General features: G+C 50.7%; 1 protein-coding gene across 4 annotated transcripts in view; it reads right to left on the reverse strand.

Annotated features, from left to right (window-relative positions):
* Nucleotides 1-14,814, reverse strand: part of ELMO2 (engulfment and cell motility 2) — a 38,491-nt gene extending 23,677 nt beyond the window's left edge. Inside the window, exons 1-6 of one of the 4 annotated variants that reach the window (XM_047745343.1) lie at nt 8,110-8,767; nt 7,618-7,836; nt 3,023-3,150; nt 2,655-2,695; nt 2,129-2,201; nt 1,766-1,816 (exon numbers count right to left, since the gene is read on the reverse strand). In XM_047745343.1, the coding sequence (XP_047601299.1) occupies nt 1,766-1,816; nt 2,129-2,201; nt 2,655-2,695; nt 3,023-3,100 (243 nt within the window). In that variant the 5' untranslated portion in view covers nt 3,101-3,150; nt 7,618-7,836; nt 8,110-8,767. Of the gene's footprint in view, nt 1-1,765; nt 1,817-2,128; nt 2,202-2,654; nt 2,696-3,022; nt 3,151-7,617; nt 7,841-8,109; nt 8,768-14,728 lie in introns of those variants that run through there. The other 3 variants (XM_047745344.1, XM_047745345.1, XM_047745346.1) reach the window with 3 other exon arrangements.
* Between the last annotated feature and the right edge of the window lie 6,477 nt (nt 14,815-21,291).

Raw genomic sequence — 21,291 nt, forward strand, 5'->3', positions numbered from 1 at the left:
GCCCCGGGTTCGAGAGGCAGTTCAGCTATGTTTTTATCGTGTGACAAGTGGCTAGTCACGTAACATGAGTCTCAGTTTGCTCATCTGCAAAACGGGGCTATCACGAGTACCCATCTCTTTGGGTATCTGTCAATATAAGAGGACATGCTGCATGCGAAGCGCTCCCTCGGCGTTCTGGAACTATTAGCTGTTACTACTGCGCACCACCCTGCTGCTCAGAGGGACTGGTCTCTTGCCTCGCCAAGAAAACAGGTGCCATCACAGCCTTAATTTTCTGGCAGCCCTTCTACACCTAAGTGACCCCCCCCCATATCGGTCATCCTCCTTAGGGACCAAGCGGTCAAAAATCCCTCCACCCGGGCTTTGGGTTCCCCCTGTCTTGACCCAGTGAGGTCCTGTTCCATTAATCACCCCCTTTCCTGCACCATCAACCTTCCTCTCTTTCATCTTAACTCCTTTTCAAAGACACAAAAGAAACTGCAACAGAAGTTAGCAGCTCTGAAGGGTCAGAGGAGGTGGGGAACTGGGTAGAGACCTTCCACTTTATGTTTGTCAAACTTTTTGATTTTTGTAACCCAGGAATGTTTTACCTCTGTTTAAAAAGCATTATCTTTTTGGCTCCACATCCTCGAGTTCCTGCCTTCTGCTGTCTACTTCCTTTTATAACCAAGCTTCCTGATAGTGCGGTGAAGTCGGGGACCTCACTTTGCCACCGCTGTAGCCCGGCTGTCACTCCCCACCAGAACTGTCTTCACAGAGGTCACCCGGGACCATGGACTTCCTGGGTCAGTGAACAAGGTTTCTGCTCTCAGTCGACTCGATCTCTGCTTGCTGTAGGCCGCGCCTTCCTCCAACTTGACAGCCCCTGCCCGCTCCCTCACGGGTCTCCTGGTTTTCTCTCTGCCTTTCTAGTTGCTTTCTTAGTTACCCTTCAGGAGCTCTGGCAGGAATCAGGGAGTCGCCTCCTTCCATGTCCAGGACATCACCCCATTCCCAGGTTTACCTCTAAATATCTCTCATGCCTGTCCCTCATCTCCACTGTCACTTGCCTTCGCTTCATGGGCTGTTAACATTCCTCATTAGCTTCTTAAAGATTCCTCCTACCACCAACCTTCTTTTTTTAGCCCATCTTCCACACTGTCACTACAGTGATCTTCCTAAAATATAAATCTAAACATAATGTACCTTCCTGCTTAAAATCTTTCAATGTCCCCACATTCCCTTCTGAATCAAGTCCAAACCCATGAGTGAGCCGTCCGGGGCCCTTCCAGGTCAGCTTCCCACTGGCTGCTATAGGCCCCGCCTACCCCAACAAAGCACGTCTCTCTGCTTGGGATACCCTTCATTTTCTTATTTCTCTGGCTAATTCTTGCTTATCCTTCAACATCTGCGCTAAGCGTGCCTGCCTCTGGGAAGGTTTTCTGGGAATCCTCAGGTCGAACCAGGCAGCCTCTTCTCTGAGTCCCCATAGCTCCCTAAGCAACCTTCTGTCAAAATGCTTGAGAGAGGCCTTTGTTTGTTTACTCCTAACAAGGTTGTGAGAGCACAGATCGACTTATTTTAAGTCATCTCTACATCCAACGTAGGGCTCAAACACACAACCCCGAGATCAAAAGTTGGATGTTCCACCGACCGAGCCAGCCAGGCGCCCCTCAAAGACTGACTTTTAAAGCTCTGTAGTCTTGGTTTCTAGAAGGGAGTCTGGCCCATGGTGGGTGCTCCTATGTGTGTTAAATAAATGTACTCCTGAGAACCAGATACTTACCGGGGAGATGGCCAGCTGTAAGATGGTCCCATTCTTAATGTCACTGCGCGTCTGGGTAACAAAGAGGAAAAAGAGTAACTAAGATACAATATTAGACCTGAGCAAGCCGGCTGACTCAATTTTACAGTAGTTGTAACTGAACCTCTTCAGTCAGGCCTCCTTCTGCGTGTGTCTTCCCCGAGAATTTCTCAGAACCCCTCCATGTGCCCCGGGCCCTCAGGAGGGAGAAGCCTCAGTTTTCCAGCCACCAGAGGAGGCAGGGCTGGCATGCCCCAATCTGCCCGGGAGGCAGCCCCTCCCTGGGACACAGAAGCTGCCCCCCTGTCAGCAAGGCTCCCGCGCCGACTGCGCTTCCGCACGCACCTGCTCGGTGATGTAGAGCTGGGGGCCATCTGCATATCGGAGGGTGTAATACTCCGGGTTTGGCAGCGACCACCTGTGTGAGAAACCACAGTACAGCCACCCGGGCCTTCCGCAGGCCCAGCTAAAAGCGGCAGATGCATTAATCATTTCCAGCAGAGTCGCCTCAGGCTTTGGGCGGCCTGCCTGGAGGAGTGGGGAGACCCAAAGCTACGGTCTGAGAGGTTGACCAAAAACAAGTGGCTCAGGCTTGGGTACCAACCGGCGCCATCCATGGGGGTCCACATGACTCATCACGAGCCTCACAGCCCACCAGCGCCTCAGACAGCGCCTTCCTGGGCTCACAGGAAAAAGAAGGATTTCTACGAGGTCATAGGGACATCCTCCTCCGCTACACCTCCTTTGTAAGACAACAATCCACAAAAGTTCCACCCCCAGGACCCGGCTAACTGGAGATTCCTCACAGTGGGGCGGTGTTCCTGCAGTTGTTAGCCTACCCTTGTCCAGAACGAGGGCACTTTCTACTCACCCATCACAAACTTCCTTGATGATGGATGCCAGGGGCCGTTTCTGAAAGACAGCGAGAGAGAGAGAGAGAGGGAGAGAGAGAGAGATCCTTCACCAGCAATCCATGCTATTCCCACCAAGGTTCTGACGAGGGGCCTGAGTGGGGACTGCCTCTCCGACAGCTTCTGTTGGAGAGGAAACCTCTCACCCAAGCCACAGGACCGACCCTCCATGGGGTGGGACAGACCTTGACCTTCCTGTTGCTGGCTCTTACTCCTGATGCCAAAAGCCCACATCCCTGAAGACAACCCTGCCATGCACTTCTCTGACAACCTCCCCCCCAACCCACCACCCCGCATTACTGCTTCTGTCCTCCTTTCAGGAGCTCACCTGGTCGATTTCAAGGAGCTGAGCGTTAGCACCTGGCCACTCAATGGCTACTTTGACAATGTCCGATGGGGGCGGCATTGTTCGCAACAGGCCCTACTTCTCCAAGAAGCACACACCGACACAGCCGCCTGGAGACAAAGAATCAGAGAGAAGGAAAGAGTCAGAGCGTTTGCCTTCATTTTTCACTCGTTAGATATTTTTGAGAATCAGAAGACAGTGTCCAAAGTAACATATGGAACTGCTTGGTTGGAATTTTTCGACATCACACCAGACCCTCTCCTTGGGCTTTTTGTCTCTTTTAGATTAAGTCAGCGAGTAGAAATGGGACAAACGCATCCATCAACTGCAGATCAGGCAGTAGCAAGGTCTGCCAACGTGACACTTCGGTCTAAAGGTCAGGAGGACTGTGTGGTAGAAGAATGAATTTACTGCAAATTCCTGTCTTGGGACATTGGGAGGGAGAAGCATATGCTCTGAGACAGATAAGAATAGGCAGAGCCTTTTCTTGGTTGAGTGGCTGGCTGACGGAGCCTGCCCACTTCTGTTCTGCTCTCATCCGAGGAAGATCCCAGTGTCGGCAGGGCCCGGCCGCTTGCTCTCTCGCCTCCTGCCTAGTTACCGCTGCCACTCCTTCCCCTCAAAGGACACAATGTGGAGCCTCCTCTGTGTGGGATGACGCAGAGTTCAGAAAATGGGGAAGAGAACTGGGACAGGAAATACTATTTTAGTCCCTAATGCCAAGGGCAAGGGCTGCTGGAGCTCAAGTGTAGGGAGGTGAGGACAGCTCACACAAAGGCACCTCTATAGGAGGACGAGACTCAGACCTCTGACCCCCTCCCCCATTTGTCTCCAAAATAAAGGAAAATAAATCATTTTGAACGGGTCTGGAAGATAGGCCCATGTGACCGGTCTCCTAGGCAACCCCGCTAGCTTAGTGGTATTCCAAGCAGCAGCCAAAGCATCCTCTCTCCAAGGTCTGATGAAGGCAAGTCACTCGACTGATGGAGTATTTCCATGTATATTTTACATTCCTTGCCGACAGGTTCAGGAGAGGCCCCTCTCTTAATGAAAAAGAACTTTCTCGGCATCCACCAGGCTCAGCCGTTCACCCGCACATCAGGCTTCAATAATGGAGACCGCCTGGCTCTCCTGAACTCACGGCAGAGCCACTGCTAAGCTGGTGTTGGTGTGTGCTGCAGCTTTTAGGCCCAGACACAGATGTCCATTCTCAAGCCCTGTGAGCATAGATCTGTCTAGTGAAAGGGGGAAAAGGCCCTTCCCTCCACACCTGTGAGTCTCCAGGAGAGGGACGCTTCCATGACTGTTTCCTGGTCAGGTTGGGTTGCCCCAGAAGGCAAGTGTCAACAGTACTGGTATTGCCAGCACGTGACAATGCACAGATGGTTTACCAAGCGCTTTCACTGACTCCGCTGAGCCCTCCCGACAGCCCCAGGAAGTAGGTGGAATCAGACTGTTAGTTCTGAGACGACAAAGCTGGAGCTCAGACAATGGTTAAAGGGCCCCAGTTCCACCAGCTAATAGGTAGGAAAGGGGAGAGAACTTGGGGCTGACTTTGGCCGGTGCTCTTCCCTTCCCTGCTGAGCTAGCCTGAATTTCTGTTCGTTGGAACTAAATCAAGCCTAAAGGGCCTGTAGGGAATGGGCCTGGTGGTCCTCAAAGCTTCTGCCACGTCTGTGGCTCCAAGCAGAATTTCCCGTGTGTGATGTTCGTGTGCTTAGAAACACGATGAACCGTTCCCATTAGAACACCTCCTGGCTGAAAGGCCACATGGCAAAGCAGGGGTGGGACTGTGACTCTGGATGCCTAGGGCAGGCATCCTTATCCTTACCGGTAAATGTGCCATAATTAGGAGGTATGACTGTACAGTTGTGAGATCATTTTTTAAAACGGAGATATAATTTACATACGAAACGCACAGAGCTCATGTACGTGTGTATATATAGAATAGAAATACACACATCTCTCTGTAACCACCACCCAAAACAGGACTTCGAACATTCTCATCACTCTAGAAAATTCCCTCCTACCTCCTTCCAGGCAATCCCCCACCTTCCAGCCCTCCAAGAGGCAACTCCTTTCTGACTTCTCTCGCCATACATGAGTGTGGCCTGTTTTTGCACTTTGTATACACGGAAGCACACAGGATGGCGTCTTAGACCATTTGTCATTTAGTTCTTCTCTTTGAAACAAGTAGGTGGTGCAGGTGCGAGAGAAGGAGCTGGGATGACTGTCCTGCTGAAGAAGCAATTGGATTTGGACGCCACGGAGTCAGGACCCCGTCACAGTTCCATCCCTAGGTGTCCAGGTGATGTGGACGTGGCCCTTTCACCCAAGCCTCTACTGTGGGATGTGAGTGTTGAACTCAAGCACGCGTGCAGTGCCCCCTAAGTCTAAAAGCCCGTGGTTCTAAAGTAGAACTTACAAATCCAAATGAAGATTGCCCACTTCAAAGTCCACACCCAAGGAAACCACGCCCTTATTTCCTGATGGCGCCACTAAGAGACCCTATTTGTTAGAGCTCCTTTCTAGATACTGTCTTTGGAGACAACGAAGCTAAAGTTCATGACTTGGCCATTCCACATTACTCGGACCCAACTTGGCATTTCCTAGGCTGACTGTCTCTTTCTTTATTAAACCTCGCCCTGAGCGATTCGTGGCTGTTTCAAAAATTCACATCCATTTTAAAGCATGGAGATTTGCAACTGCCAAGACTATTGGAGAGAGACTCCGAGCCCCCGTTCTCAGTGATTCTGCCCTTTCTCACACAGGGCAGGCTGTCCATTTCAACTGAATGACACTCTCCCCAACCCTGCCCCAGCTGGTGGGACCTAGGCGAACACTGAACCTTAGCCGGATGAATCCAATTCTTTCTTTTAAATGTACAGACACAAGCTAAGGAAGCTGGATGCCAAGGGGCCCTGGGGCAGAAAGGTCATCATCAGCCTCCAAGCAGGTGCTGTGGCAAGATAAAGCCACCAGCAGGCCAAAGCTACCAAGAAGCAAAAACCAAGAGTCTTTTAGAGGAAGCTGTTCTGCGGAAGAATCCAGAGATGTGTAGATAAGTGGAAGCCAGAAACCAGAAACCACAAAGTCCCAAAAACAGATGAAAAAGCCTGATGACTTCCCAGATCCCATGGCTCCAACTCCTACACTTGAGGTGCCTGAAATTCCCCTGGATCCTGCCCAAAAAGCCCTTCTTTAAATGGAACTAGCCTGCTTTTCTGTTCACCGCAACGAAAAGGCTTAAGACTAAGTTTGACCTCAGGGTTTGAAGGAACTCTGATATGGGGGCCTGCGCAAGCAGCAGTGTAACAGGCAAAGGGTAATGACAGTGAGCAGGACCTTCCTTGACACCGGCTCAGTCTGGTGTGTTTAAAAACCGTTCCGTTAGGGCGCCTGGGTGGCTCAGTGAGTTAAAGCCTCTGCCTTTAGCTCAGGTCATGATCCCAGGGTCCTGGGATCGAGTCCCGCATCAGGCTCTCTGCTTGGCAGGGAACCTGCTTCCTCCTCTCTCTCTGCCTGCCTCTCTGCCTACCTGTGATCTCTGTCAAATAAATAAATAAAATCTTTAAAAAAAAAACAGTTATATAACTGACTTCATAGTAATCATGTTGTATGTAATAGTAATGGGTAGACAGCCTCTTTACAGTTGATCACTCTTTTTTTTTTTTTTAAGATTTCATTTATGTATGTATGTATTTTACTGGGTGGGGTAGCACAGGGGGCAGAACAGAGAGAGCGGGACAAGCAGACTTCCCTCTGAGTGCAGAGCCCAGTGGGGGGCTCACACCCCTGAGATCATGACCTGAGCTGAAATCAAAAGTCAGTCGCTTTACCACAGGGCACCCAGGCAGCCCTGATTGCTCACTTCTTTTATTTATTTATTTATTTATTTATTTATTTGACAGGCAGAGATCACAAGTAGGCAGAGAGGCAGACAGAGAGGAGGAAGCAGGCTCCCTGCTGAGCAGAGAGCCCGATGTGGGGCTCGATCCCAGGACCCCGGGATCATGACCTGAGCCGAAGGCAGAGGCTTTAACCCACTGAGCCACCCAGGCACCCCGATCGCTCACTTCTATGGCATTATTACAGCCAATGCTCAAGGAACCCTGAAAATTATCGCCACTGTACAGATGAGACAACTGAAGTTCAGATGGGTTGAGCTTGTCTGCCATAGGGCTCCTTCCCATGTCTCCCCTCCCTCCAAAAAAAAAGAAAGAAAGCAGATCAGAACAGATCTCAAGGCTGAGTCGTGTGACTTCAAAGTTAGTTCTTCTCCCTCTACATAATACTTCTTTGATGCTGTATTACATAGTACTGGGGTCCTTTTCAAGGACTTTACATATATTGATTCATTTAATCCACACGGCAACCGTGCGTGGTACATTTTTGCGCCCATTTAACAGATGACACAACGCAAAGCACGGAGAAATTAAGGACCATGCTCAGTGTCACACAGCTAATAATAATAACTAGATTCCAGGTAGTCTGGTGTTGTTTGAAAGCCATGTGAGCAGCGGGTGGAGCCGTCCGTGGCCCGCAGCAGGTGTCTGGAGGACTCTGGTTTGCCATACCTGAAGCTAAAGCACCCTGAAGGGAAGAAACTTGCATGACGAGAGCTCACTGGCCCAGCAGGGAGTGGCTCCCCACTGTCTAGAGGACAGCCCCACTTCCTCATGGGCTACTCGGTTCTCCGTCTAGCCAGGTCTTCCCAGACTCCTTGCTGTTTCCGTGAGGCAGGCCACGTTCTTCCATTTCTTCTGTCCATCCACATGTTCTCTTCCTTCCCTGGACTGTCAAAAGAGCTCCTATTTAAACATCAAGTCCAGTTCAGATGTCACTGCCCCTCTGCCCTTCTGAGTGGTCCCCTTTCCCTAGCAAAGTGAAATAGGATGGGGCCACTGTGTTCTCACAGCACTCTGTTCTGACCTCTGTGAGGGCTCCTGTCCTCCTCCGTGACAGGTATTATTATTATTGTACACACTGTTATGATAGTGAAGTATTTGTGCATCTCTCTTCCTCACTAGCTCCTCCCCCAAGGAAGGTACACCCTGTCACCCACTCACCTAGCACAGCACTGGGCGCACAGCTCTGGCTCAGCGAGCACCAGTGTCTGCGCAAATCCTTCACCTCTGACTTCCTCCACTCCTGTGAACCAGCGCCGCCTCGAAGGGGAAAGGGACTGGCGTGAATTGTTCTGGTTGTTTGGTGTTCCCTCCACGTCCCGCCACTTTCTAACGACACAGTATTTCCACTGTTGAGAGTCTGGCTGTCGTCTCTGACGTCTCACTGGACGTGTCTCACTGCAAGACCAGGTTTAGCGCCCCTGACTCTACTGCAAAGAAAGGGGCGAGTATCCCACTGCTTCTCTGTGGAGGCGTTAGGAGGCAGGAGAGTAGGAGCGGTCGTGTTCTCCCGAGCCCATTCCCGGATGGAGGGTCTCCTTGTGGGGAACTCCTTCAGTACTTGCTTGCTAACTCTTCATTTTCATTTTAAAGAAAGGAAGTGGAAATTAGGTCGAGGCAATTCAGTAACATTGCAAAACTCTCAGGGTTATAAATAGCCTCTTGCTCGGCCGCTCAGCGGTGCTCGAGTTCAACAGCGAACAGCCGGGATAAGGGAGCTGTGGTTTCCATCCAGGCCCGGAGGGGGGGCAAAGAAGTGATAGCCCTCTTCCAGATGAATCCGCTTGCCGCCCCTCACCTCCCACCTCCTTTAAGGCAAGTGCTGCAGACATCAAGCCGGCTGGCAAAACTCAACACGCCACAAACAGGAGAGGCACACACTCGATGTGAGGAAGGTAATTCTGTGAGGCAGGAGAATGAAAGCGCACGTCTTCAAAGGCAAAGCCCGGGAAACAGAGAGAAATAGTACCATCGGCATCTCCAGGGGAGCAGTCCCTAAGTGGCCTCTGGCAGGTGTACTTGTAAAATCAACACGGTTACAAAAGGCCCCGTGGAGCTTTATCTACTGTCACCCATGCAGTGACTGCTCCAGAGGGCTGGACTCTGCCGGCGGGTGACACAGCCCATGTGCAGAAAGCAACTGAAAGAGGATCCCTTCCCAATAGCAAGGAATTCAGAATGAAGATTCCCGCTTCCAGCTCTCCGTCCTCCCTGCCCTCCTCCCCACTCTTTGAAGGATAAGGATTGACGTGTGCTTTTTTGTTCTCATCTTTTGCTTTTGATTCAGTGGGGGGGGGGATGGTGTGGGTGAGTCTGGTTTATGTTTCCTGCAACAGAGTCCACCACACCAGGAAGGGAACTAGAGGTCACACCCTCTTTCTAATTGAAACCGCAATCTCACTAGAGGCTTCTCCCTCTGAAATCTTCTCATCGGAGGAGTGACTCCACTTCCCTGAGTTCAGCCGCTAAATGGGGATGAGCTCTCAGGTACAGAGGAGGGGAACTGGGTTGGCAGAGATTCAACTTTTGCCACGCACTGCTCAAAAGGCTGAGAGGGACCATCGTGACAACAGCGGCTGACATTTCTTTTTGTAGAAATTTGCCGGAACACCAGCCTCACCCCAAAGCCACTAAGTTGGAGCCAAAGCACAGTGAGGAAGGGGACGGGAATGGGAACTGGGTAACTGTTTGGGCTTCTTCCCCTGAGCACCTGCCCTAAGGATCACCTGGGTCTCCCCTTAACCTGCACAGAAGCCCTCTGCAGAGTTCCCAAGCATACAGAGCAGAGCTCAAACTCCCTAGCAGAGTGCTAGGCTGACCCCAGTTCCACTCAGTGGCTCTTCAGGGTGGAAGTGCTGTCCAGACTTTGCCACGTAGATGCTAGCACGTCGCCCCAGACCATCTTGCTCCCTCAAACATCACGTTCTTCTGATTCTGCGCTTTTTTTTTTTTTAAAGATTTTATTTATTTATTTGACAGACAAAGATCACAAGTAGGCAGAGAGGCAGGCAGAGAGAGAGGAGGAAGCAGGTTCCCTGCTGAACAGAGAGCCCGATGCGGGGCCAGATCCCAGGACCCTGGGATCATGACCTGAGCGGAAGGCAGAGGCTTTAACCCACTGAGCTACCCAGGCACCCCTGAGTCTGCACTTTCATACATGCTGCTGGCCTTCCACCTTAGCCAACCAGCAAACTCCTACTCATCCTTCAAGGCCCAGCTCACACATTCCCTCATTGGTGTGGCTTTCCTCGTCTTCTTCCCTCAGGCACAATTAACTGCGCCCTCCTCTGTGCTCCCAGTCTTCTTACACAAACCTTCACAGCCCCCTGACTTCAAATTCTCTGTGCGGCCTCTTTGCTAACCAAGTGTGAGCTGCACACCAGTAGCATGGGCAGTGCCTGGGAGCCTGCAGTCATGGAGGATCACCCACTCAGTGGGAATCTGCCTTCAAACAAGACCCCCCTGGGGGGGGGGTGTCACATGCATGTTCAAGTGTGAGAAGCAGACTCTAGACCAGCGGTCCTCACCTCTGGTTGTGCACTATCAATGCCCACCCCGCACTCTGAACCCCCTCACCACCCAAGTGATCCTAATGGTGGTCAAGGCTGAGAGCCACAGCCAAGAGGACTATTAGCCATCTGAGAGCAGGGACACATCCAGCCTGTGTCTCTTCCCCCTGCCTCCCCAACATCTGCAGCACAATGCCTGGCACACCGCAGCACCTGTAGAATTCCACACTAAAAATACCCTCCATGAGGTGCACCAGCCATGATCTCAGGGTTGTGAGATCGAGCCCTGCATTGGGCTCTGCACTGGGCGTTGACTCTGCTTAAGATTCCCTCTCCTTCTGGGGCGCCTGGGTGGCTCAGTGGTTAACCCTCTGCCTTCGGCTCAGGTCATGATCTCAGGGTCCTGGGATAGAGCCCCGCATGGGTAGGGAGCCTGCTTCCCCCTCTCTCTCTGCCTGCCTCTGCCTACTTGTGATCTCTCTCTTTATGTCAAGTAAATAAATAAAATCTTTAAAAAAAAAAAAAAGATTCCCTCTCCTTCTCCTTCTGCCCCTCCCCAACTACCTCTCTAAAAATAAATAAATAAATTAAATAAATTAATTAAATAAAATAAAAATAAATAAAAATACCCTCAGGATGTCCTGAGACCTACTGCCTTTCAACAAGAATAAAAACACTACAGAGGACTGTCCATTGCCTAGAACTTTACAAATCCCTAACTATAGTAGCCGGCAGATTTAGAAGGGCTCAGGGTTTACAGACTACTTGCCTTGGTTTTTGGAAGTGAAACAGACAATGAGACAGAAAATACTGATGAACTTTAAGGAACTGTTCCCCTTCAACAGACCACAGTGGTTACAACGGGGTGGCAGAGCTTGCGTAGGGAGGGGGTGTGGTGAGCCCAGAAGAGTCCTGGGTCATGGCTGAAGTCCCGGGCTGTGGGCCCAACTCTTTCAATACCAAGCATAACAACACAGCATTGTTCTCACTGTAAAATCAGGCCAAGCCCTCTCACTTTATAAATAAGAGAACTGAGGTCCAGAGAAGCTGGCAAGGCCACACCACCAGTTAGGGACAAAAGAAGGTCTTGGTCCCCCATGTCTGGGTTAGTTCCTACTCTATAGCACAAGAGACCTGACTGCCCGGATTCACCATGACCACAATCCACTCCGGCCCTCTTGTCCTGATCTAATGAGGGGGTTAGACTAGATGTTTTTGAGGTCTCTTCCCACCTTGACCTTCTGGTGAGCCAGTGTCACTTAATGGTTAGGAGCTTGTGTTCTGGAGTGGGCCAGACCTGGATTTGGATCTCAGCTCTAACAACTTCTGTTTCTGTAAAATGGGGATTCGAATCAACCCTCCTCTCTCAAGTGGTTATGAATATTAAGTGAGATAATCTATGTTAATCATATAAGCGTGATTTCTGACACAGAGTAAGCAGAATTCCAGCTGTGTGAACTTGAAGAAGTTGCAAAAACACTGTAACCACATTTCCTAGCATATAAAAACCCTACCCTCCCGGCTGCAGGAAACTGATGACAAAATGAGAACATATGTGAAGGCAATCAAGGAGGCAAAGCACCGCTGGTGATGGTGTTCTTCTATAATAATAATAATTATTATTATTATTATCATTATTATTATTTTCTTCCAGAAGCAGCACCTTGGAGACTTTTTAATCAGTTTCAGAGCCATGGCCACTACAAAGCCTGCCACATAACAGGCGCTCAACCAATCTTTCCTGGTGACTCACATTAAACCACCATGCCTAGTGGGGTGACAAAGTCAAATGCCTTAAGCAACCAGGCAGAGAAGTAAATAAGCCAAGGAGCATCTATGCAGGCACTGAGGCAAACTGCAAAGCTTCCACCCCACCTAAAGGAGCTCAAATTCAATGCTTCCAAACACATTTCACAGCTTGGCCTCGACAACAACTCTGCAGGCTCTACTGACCACTGATTCTGGGTCTTCGTCACACCATGTGGTTGTCTTGGGCGTCACCTAATCACCCTATGATCTGGTCTTGTCCTTCCATGGTAAGCATCCTGAAAATGAGGGCTGTGACTTACACTCCCCAGTCACCCTAAGTAGAACAGTGCTGGCCTCGCTTGCAGTAAGGGGAACCTCACTCGGTGAGCAATCGTGGAACTGAGCAGCCAGAGTGTTAACTCGAACGTGTTGCTCCCAGCACCACCAGGACGCTGCAGGCCGCGTATTTCTCTCCCCAGCTCCCAGGACCACCGTGTAGACTGTGCTGGGAGGTATAGCAACTGGGTCAAAGAAGGACTTGCCTTGCAGGGTTTTCCTCCAGATGCATTAAATATGCTTGTTCCTGAGCCACCTAGACAGGTGGTACTGATGTGTCCAGACATATTACTCCACACGAAACCAGACAGAATGCGCAGTATAGCCACAAGTGCCACTGTTCTCAAGTTTAGTCTCCACTTCCTGCACTCCCAGACTTCCTTGGAGCCTCCTAGAGGCAGCATAGGGTATAGAGAAACCAGACTCCAGATGAACACATGGGGTCCTAGTCCTAATATTCCCTCCTCCACTCACAAACGCTAGCGAGATCACCAGCAGGCAATATAACTTTTAAGAGCTTCCTTATTTTTATTAGTAAAATGCAGGCAACAAGAACTACCCCCAAAAGACTCTAAAGGGGATTAAATGCCACAAGTATACAAAGCTTCTAGAACTGCACAGCCCAAGAGGGCAGCCCCAGACCTGTGTCCTGTGTAGCCACTGAGCACGGGGCATGTGGTTACCACAAACTAAATCAGACCGGCTATAGGTAGAAAACATACGCCAGACTTCAAGGACTTAGGGCACCCACAAAAATGGGAACTATCCCATTAATAGGGTCTTTATACCGATCACATGTCAAAATAATATTATTTTGGAATATAATAGGTTAAGTAAAATGTGTTCCAAAAATTGATTTCACCTGCTTCCTTTTAAGTTTTTAATGCGGCTACTAAAAAATTTAAACTACCCATAGGGCATTCTACTTCTATTGGACACAAGGCATTGTTCTGCATAGAACTTGGCACACAGAAAGTATTCCCTCGTTGGTTTCCTTCCCCCACTGGCAGGCTATCAGGGACCACGATTCACACCCCCTTCCTCCTGTCAAAGCCAAGACCTCCATCCCCTTCTTTAATAAATGTTTACCGTGCCTGGTCCTGTGCAAGAGGCTCGAGATAAAAGGAGCAAAACCAGACACTATCTTCTAGGCCTTATTATCTGGTGGGATGGACAGACATTCTAATACTTTCACAAATAAAAGTAAAACTGCAGTTGTTCAAGTGTGGTGAAGAAGTACCCAGAGTGGCAAAAGTGGGGAATTCACCTGGAGGAGGAGTCAGGGTGACACCTGAGTGCAGATCTGAAGCGGGAAGATGAGTTTACTGGACTAAAATGGGCGGGGAAGAGGGAGCGACTCAGAAGAAGGCTAAGTGTAAAGACCCGGAGGAAAGCTAGGGCTTGGGATGCGTAAGGAACAGGGAAAGGACAGTGTGAAGAGTACTGAGCAGGAGGGAGAGGCTGGAGGTTCCAGATCTCCAGGGCTTGGGCGAGGATCTCGGGCTGACCCTGGCGGCTGGCCAGTTTTAAGCAGCGGAGTGTCGGGATCTGATGTGCATTTTGAAAACCCCACTGGCCACGGTGCGAGGCCCACAGCAGAGCGGCGGGAGAGCGTGGGGGCACATCAGGTAGGACAATGCAACCGCCCAGGTAGGAGGCGACAGACGCCTGAACGGAAGGGGAGCTGCGGAGATGAGAAGTAGACGGACTGGGGGCCACAGAGCGGCCGGCTCCACCGGGCGGGGTGATGGGCAGCGTGTGCGTCGGCGGCGGCGATGTCAAGAGAGACTCCCCGGCCGCGGCCGAGGGCCACCCAGCCGCAAACACTCTCCGGGCTCCCAGCGAGCGCTCTCCCACCCCGTCCCTCCCCCATCTGCTCGTCGCGCCCGCAGGCTCCATCCTCCCACCCTTCTCCCTTGGCTCCTCCAGGCCCGGCCCGCCCTCTTCCCCACCCGACGCCACTCCTGGTGGGGAACCGGCGCCCAGCAGGGCCGCGACACCCTGACGAACCCGCGCGGTGCAGCCGGGGCCCGCCTTCTAGCCCCTCAACCCCTGGGGCAAATGCAGGCCGCAGCCTCCGGCCCCCTTCCCGGCCCGGCCCCTCCTCCCCTCCTCCCCGCATCCCTCCGGCCAGGGCCCTCTCCGCGGCCCGCCACGCCTCGGCGCCCGGCGCCCCCTTCACTCACCAGGGCGCCGACCTAGGCCCAGCTCCCGCGCCCGGGTCTCGCCTCCGCGGCTCCTCCAGCCTCCGCCCGCCCCGCCTTCCCGGGACCCCGCCCCCGCAAGCCGACCCGGGTTCCTATTGCTCCGCTTCGCCGTCACGCTGAATCCTCTTTCTTCAATTGGGTTGATTGCCTGTCACTCAAAGGAAGGCGGGCCCAACTGCAGGCCGGTGGGGAAGCGCCGGCATGTCCCCGCCCCACTGGCGGAGGCCTCTTAAAGAAACAAGCTTCCTTCCCACCCAACCTCGCCACCCACTCCGAGTGCTGTGGGGTCAGAAGGAGCGGGATTTTGCAGCGGATCCAAGAGGCGGCCTTTTCTCCCTCAAACTTTTCTTTTGGCACAGCCCGGGAGTGAAGGAAAAGGCTTGGGTTCCTTGTGACAACTCAGAGATTTTGAGGGCTGAGCTGTCCTCCGGTGGCACTCAGCCCCATGCCCAGCGGGCATGTAATGCACACTCAACAGTGGGGATAACTGAGTGGGAGGTGACAGTCGTGTCAGAGGCTGTGAGCAGCAGTGGCTGCTCACCACCGAGATGGAGCTAATTATACCGGCACCCGGGGCTGACCGTGGGCGCTGAGTAGAGGCAGAGGGCTGAGGCTCAGCTGTACTGTCAGTGGAATCCCGTGGGAGGTGGCATTTGTCACCGGGATCAGAGCAAGGCCGGAGCCAAGGCCTCACTCATGCTATCTCCCTATATACTTACAGCAGCTCCAATGTAGGTATTATGCCGATCCCTTTGTTTGGGATAAGAAAACTGAGGCTCCCAGTGGGCCAGAGATCGCACAGCTAGTGGCCCGCAGAGCAAAAACGCCCCAGTGTGCTGGTTTGAGTCTGAAGTTTATGGTTTCAGCATTTTGTCTCACAGATCCTTACAACAATCCCGAGAAGTATGGATTTTGTTGTCCATTTTACAGATGCTCGGCAGAGGCTGCGTGAGATGAATACTACCCAGAAAGGATTAAATAACGACCACCATTCATAGGGCACCTTGCAATCTACAAAGCAGTCCTACTCGTGTTGGTTTATTCGATCCCTGAAACATCAGAGATGACTTTTGTTAGTCTTATTTTGCTGGTGAACAAACTGGTGCTCACAGAAGTTGAAGGTCAGTAATAGCTAACATCAAGGCAACCCTGCTCCATCACCAATGCTGAGGTCCTCAGCAAACTTTCCCCAAAAGTCCATCTAGTAAATACTCAGCCATATGGTCTCTCTGACAACTACTCCACTTTGCAGAGGCAACAGATAAACAGATGAGTATGACTGAGTTCTAGCTGGTGGCCGGAGCCATAATTTGCCCACCCCTGGTCTACCCGTTTGCTGGATATCAGAGCCTTGTATAGACCATTGTTTCGTGGGCTCCTCATGGCGACTTTGTTAGTGACCATACTGTTATTGTCTGTTACTGTTGTTGTTGATGACGCTGTCATCTCAATCCTTTTACAAAGGAGGAGTCGAAGGTGTGGCATGGTTAAGGATGTACCCGAGGTCAGTGCAAGAGCTAGAAGTCAGATCCAGCTTTTGCTTACTCCAAATCCCATCCTCTGTCTACCGCTCTTCTTCCCGCCCCATCGCAAGGTGGCAAGCAATGTTCACCTTACCTTTCCCGGACTCTAGGGAAAGCTAACTCCTATAACTAATCTCCTGAGGAATATTCTACTCCTTCCTGCCTTCCCCATTTTTTCCAGCCTATCAACAGCTCCCCCTCCCTGAGCCCCTATGGTGCTTATACCCAGCAGCCTTGATTATTACTGAGACATGGTCTCCATGTGGTCAGGGACTGTTGTGGCCGACCAGCTGTCTGCCAGACTCCCTCTCCCTGGCTTCCATAGTAACATGGCTGCCCAGCTAAGCTGTACTGCCTACTCCCACTCGCAGTTAAGAAAGGCCAGGTAGGGGACCCTGGGTGGCTCAGAGGGTTAAGTATATGCCTGGGGCTCAGGTCATGATCTCCAGATCCTAGGAATTGAGGCTGAGCAGGGAGTCTTCTCCCTCTGCCACTCCCCCTGCTTGTGCTCTCTCTCTCAAATGAATAAGTAAAATCTTAAAAAAAAAAAAAAAAAAAAAAGAACAGCCAGATACCTGAGTTCTTGACAGTGGAAGTGAAACTTCAGGCAAGGCCTTTAGTCAATGGGCCTGCCTCCTCCCCCCGCTCTTCGTCTTTCTCAATGGCTGGACCCAGCCTTGACCTTGTCCTGATGATAACGTGCAGGGGGATGACAATGCCGCAACACAGAGGGTGCCAGGGTCCCCGAATGATCACATGGAGCAGAAAGCTACCTGCTGACCTGAAATACTTCCAGGTCATTTCCTACTCTTATGTAAAAGAGAATTAATCTTTGGTCCTTAGGGCATTCACTTTTGGGGGACGGAAAGAGAGGGTCATCTATTAGAGCAAGCCCTGCACTTATACAGCCTGAAGGGGACATCTCCTTAAGTTGGCATCTTGGTGCCTCACTTGCCTTGCCCTAGTCCTGGGCCTGCTCAGTGCACATTAGTCTCAGGAACGAGTCACTCACTCTAGCTTTATACTACCTTGTCTTTTTTCCCCGAGAGGCCACTGCAGGTCTTTCATTGCAAGTTTCGGGACTAATTCTAGCGAACTTCAGCAGAAAAGGAGCTTGTCAGCAGGCTGGTGGCTAACTCACGGAAGTGACAGGAAGCTGGAGAGCCAGGTTAGGGAAGGACAGAGACTGGAGATGCTGTGAGTGTTGAGGTAGTCAGAATGAATTAGCTCCATCCTCTTCTCCCCTTTCTCCAACAGAGCTTTCTTTGATCAGAACCAAAGTCCCTGGGACAAGAGTCAGGTTGGCTGAGCTCAAGCAGCATGTCTTGTCCTTGGCTAAGGAAAGCAGACTCCTTCACTGACACCAGGCTGTACACAAGGGAAGAATTCCAGATTCCTCCACCTCCACTCCCAGCTGCTACCCTTAGGCAGTTGAGGCCAGGCGCTCTGTCTTCAAGATGAGATCAAGTAGGAGAAGTACCTGACGTTGAATGTCATGATTACATAAACCCAACACAGTATCTGGCACATGGTAGAGCCTTGTATCATACAGAGCTCTCTGTTACTTACCAGCTGGGCGTTCTTGTGTAACTTACTAGATCTCGGTGAGCCTCCGTCTCCTCATCTGTACAATGGGGATAGTAAGAGTACTGACCTTACTGGATTGTCCTGAGAATTAAATGAGATGCGATAAATGAACAACACTTGGCACGATGTTCAACTATTGAACAAGTGTTCAATAAGTTGTAGGTAGTTTTAAAAACTATGGTAGGCCTTCAGTAAGTATTTGTTATGTGAGGAAATTACCTAGAATATTTTGAGTTCTTCTGAAACCACATCTGAAACTGGAGGGTTCTCAAAATACTCCTCCCGGTTCCCTAACCCACAGACCTTCCATGTTCAGATAGTCTGGCGTCCCCTCTGTGGCCTCATTTCCCTCCTTCTCCAGCTTAGAGCCCCGGTCTCCCCTACAATGACTCCCTTATGTCCACGCTCACCTCCTATGCTTCCTTCTCTCTCCGTTGACTCACCCGGAAAGTCCCAACTCTGCTTAAACTCAGCTCATCGTCCGTTTCTCACCTGTGCCCAGCAATGGATGGGCTCAGAAGGAAATACAGACCCTTTTGTGGCCCAAGTGCGTCCTCCACACTGTGCGGTAGCCGTTCGGCGCTGCATCTCCCTGGTGCCCCCAGTCCCACTCCCCCTGAGGCCCTCTTGTGTCTTCTCTCTCCTGCCTTCAGCTCCTCACTCGTCACTGATGACTTTCTTATCTCTCTAACAAAACAAAAAACAACAACAACGAAAAGAAAGAACGAAGGAAAAAAAGAAAAAGAAACAATCGGAAAATAAGGAGAAATTTCTCTCATCTCGTTGCCAAATCCACAAGCCTGTCCCTCCTCAGTACCAGAGAGCTCCGCCTTCTCTCCTGTGATGGAAGGTCACCTTCTCTGACCCCTCTAAGGGCCACCCTGCAGGTGTTCCTGAGATGACGTCTCTTGTCACCTACTCACAGACTTTACTTCCGTAGGGATCCTGCCTCCCCTGCACCATTGGTGCTCGGTCATGCCCACTCGCGTCCACCTGAGCTGAAAGGTGGCCCACCTGTCGAAAGGGGGGGGCGTCTCCAACAGGGACCACAGGACCCCACACGATCTGGGCCCTGACTACTTTGACTTCATCTATGTCCCGTCTCCCCCCACTCACTCAGCTGCAGACTTACTGCCTGATTCCCCAACTCTGGGCCTTTGCATTTGCTGTTCCCTCTTCTGGAATGCTCTTCCCCCTGATCATCACCTGCTTACTTTGCTTTACTCAGGTCTGCTCTAAAGCCTCTTCAGGAGAGTCTTCCCTGACCACCTTAAGGGCTTGAATCTAGCCCCAGCCCACCCCCTCTGGTCCCTTAGCCTGCTCCAATGTCCCCCAACGTGCTCAACATCATTCCTTTTTTCTTGCCTGACTTCCACCAGAGTCCTAAGTTCCACGATGTCAGAGACATTGACTGTCTCATCGCTAGTTGTATCCTCAGCGCCCAGGGCAGATCTAGCGCACAGTACGTGGTCAATATGTTATTTATTGTAGCACCGAATAAACAAAGGAAAACAAGCCATGGGTAAGTGGAGGGGCTCTACAAATTTGACTCGTGTTATATTTGAATCTTCCTAAACACTCATATACTAAGTGTAGCCCTTCACACAGATTATTGTTGAAATACAATCCTGCAACCCCACTGGAAGAATTTCTGGTGTGGTGGCTCATGAGTGTCCAAACCTACCTTTATGTGTTTAGAGAAGTAGAGCTAGTATTTATTGTGGGTCTATGTGCCAAGATTTATGTCGGGGACTGTTACATATATGATCATTCAAAGCTATCAATTTCTATGGCGCATTAGAGTGCCCATTTTACAGATGAGGAAGACTGAGGCTTAGCAGTACACAGACACTTGCTAGGGCCACACAGCTCATATGGTATCTAAGTCAGCCTGACTTCAAAGTACATGACCTTCTCTTTATGCTGCCCCCTGAAAACAATGTAATACCTGGGCATTCCATTCTCCAGTCTGTTCTATTTCTCAAATAATGATTAAACCTGGATACATAGGAGACTTTGTGCTAATTAACGATCTCATCTGCTCCTCACGTTCCTATGAGGCACATCTGTTACTACCTCTATTCCGCAGTGGAGAATCCTGAGGTGTGGACATTTGCCCGGGGTTGTCTGGGGGAGCAGTGAAGCCAGTATTCAAATCCACTCTGCCTAATTTCAAGGCCTGAGATTTTTCTGCAACATGGTGCCATCTCCCTTACGACAACTCTCTGCCTCAGAGAGCAAGAGAAGAAAAATGACTAAAACAGAGGAATAAAGTATCATTACGAAAATTCATGGTGACTTGGTGTTTTAAGTGGGAGGCAAAGGGCAGGAGGAAGCCAGCCAGGCTAAGTCTAGTGTCGGCGCTTGCAGGTTGGGGGTTCACATAACTCATGATAACTTAATTTGCAAAGATCATTCTTCCAGGAACTGGGGCTTATCGTGTATTTTTGTGAGTGGAAGTGAAGAGAGGGGAGGGTGTCCTGGAGACCGGGGTGAGTCGTCAGCTGTCAGCCCCAACAGGGGGCTGCTTGAGCTTCTTGTGTGAGACCAGCGCCCCCTGCTGGCGGAGGAAGTAATCTTCAACATCTAAAGCTGTGTGTGTGTGTGTGTGTGTGTGTGTGTGTGTGTGTGTGTGTGTGTGTGTGTGTGTGTGTGTGTGTGTGTGTGTGACAGAGACAGAGAGAGAGGTGGGGGCAGGAGACCATGGGGAAGTATATTCAATAAGATTTGAGAAATGTCTAGCACACCCAGTATATAAAAATAATAGCTACCACTTACCAATATAACAAGGTAGCAGGCAGTCACTGCTTTATAGATTTTACATTAATTTTATCGACTCCTGGGACTTTACATATTACATCTAATTTAACCATCACCCCAATCGTCTGAAGTAGAAATTATTATTTTTACTCCCATTTTTCTCATGAGGAACCCCGAGGCACAGAGAAATTGTCATTTACAATACGGCCATTAAGCAGCAGAGCTGGGACTTGAACCGCCTGCCCTTGCTCCGCACACCACGAAGCGGCCGTTCTTTACGTCTGGAGCGCCCCCTGACAAGTCCCCTTGTAAAGGGCCTCACTCAGGAATTTTCTGTGTCTGGATTCCCTGTACTGAAGCCAATAAATTTGATTTTCTCCTGTTAATCGGCCTCATGTCAACTTGACTCTAAGTGTAGCTAGGAGGACCTCAGAGGGCAGAACTGTTGGAGTAGTTGGCAGGCGGTTTTAACTTGCCAGACACCCCTTGCCCCGGGACACCACTGCCGCTGAGAGATCCCTGGGAAATGGGACAAACGGGGCAGAAGAGGTGAGTTCCTTTGAAAACGCAAACTGCCTTTTCTCCTAACGCCCTGCAAATGAAATATAAAATATAATGTAAACTTCGGAGAGATCGCCACAACAGCCCACGTGTAGACCATCCCCACGCCTG

Source organism: Lutra lutra, chromosome 9 (assembly GCF_902655055.1).
Source record: "Lutra lutra chromosome 9, mLutLut1.2, whole genome shotgun sequence".
Classification (NCBI taxonomy): Eukaryota; Metazoa; Chordata; class Mammalia; order Carnivora; family Mustelidae; genus Lutra; species Lutra lutra.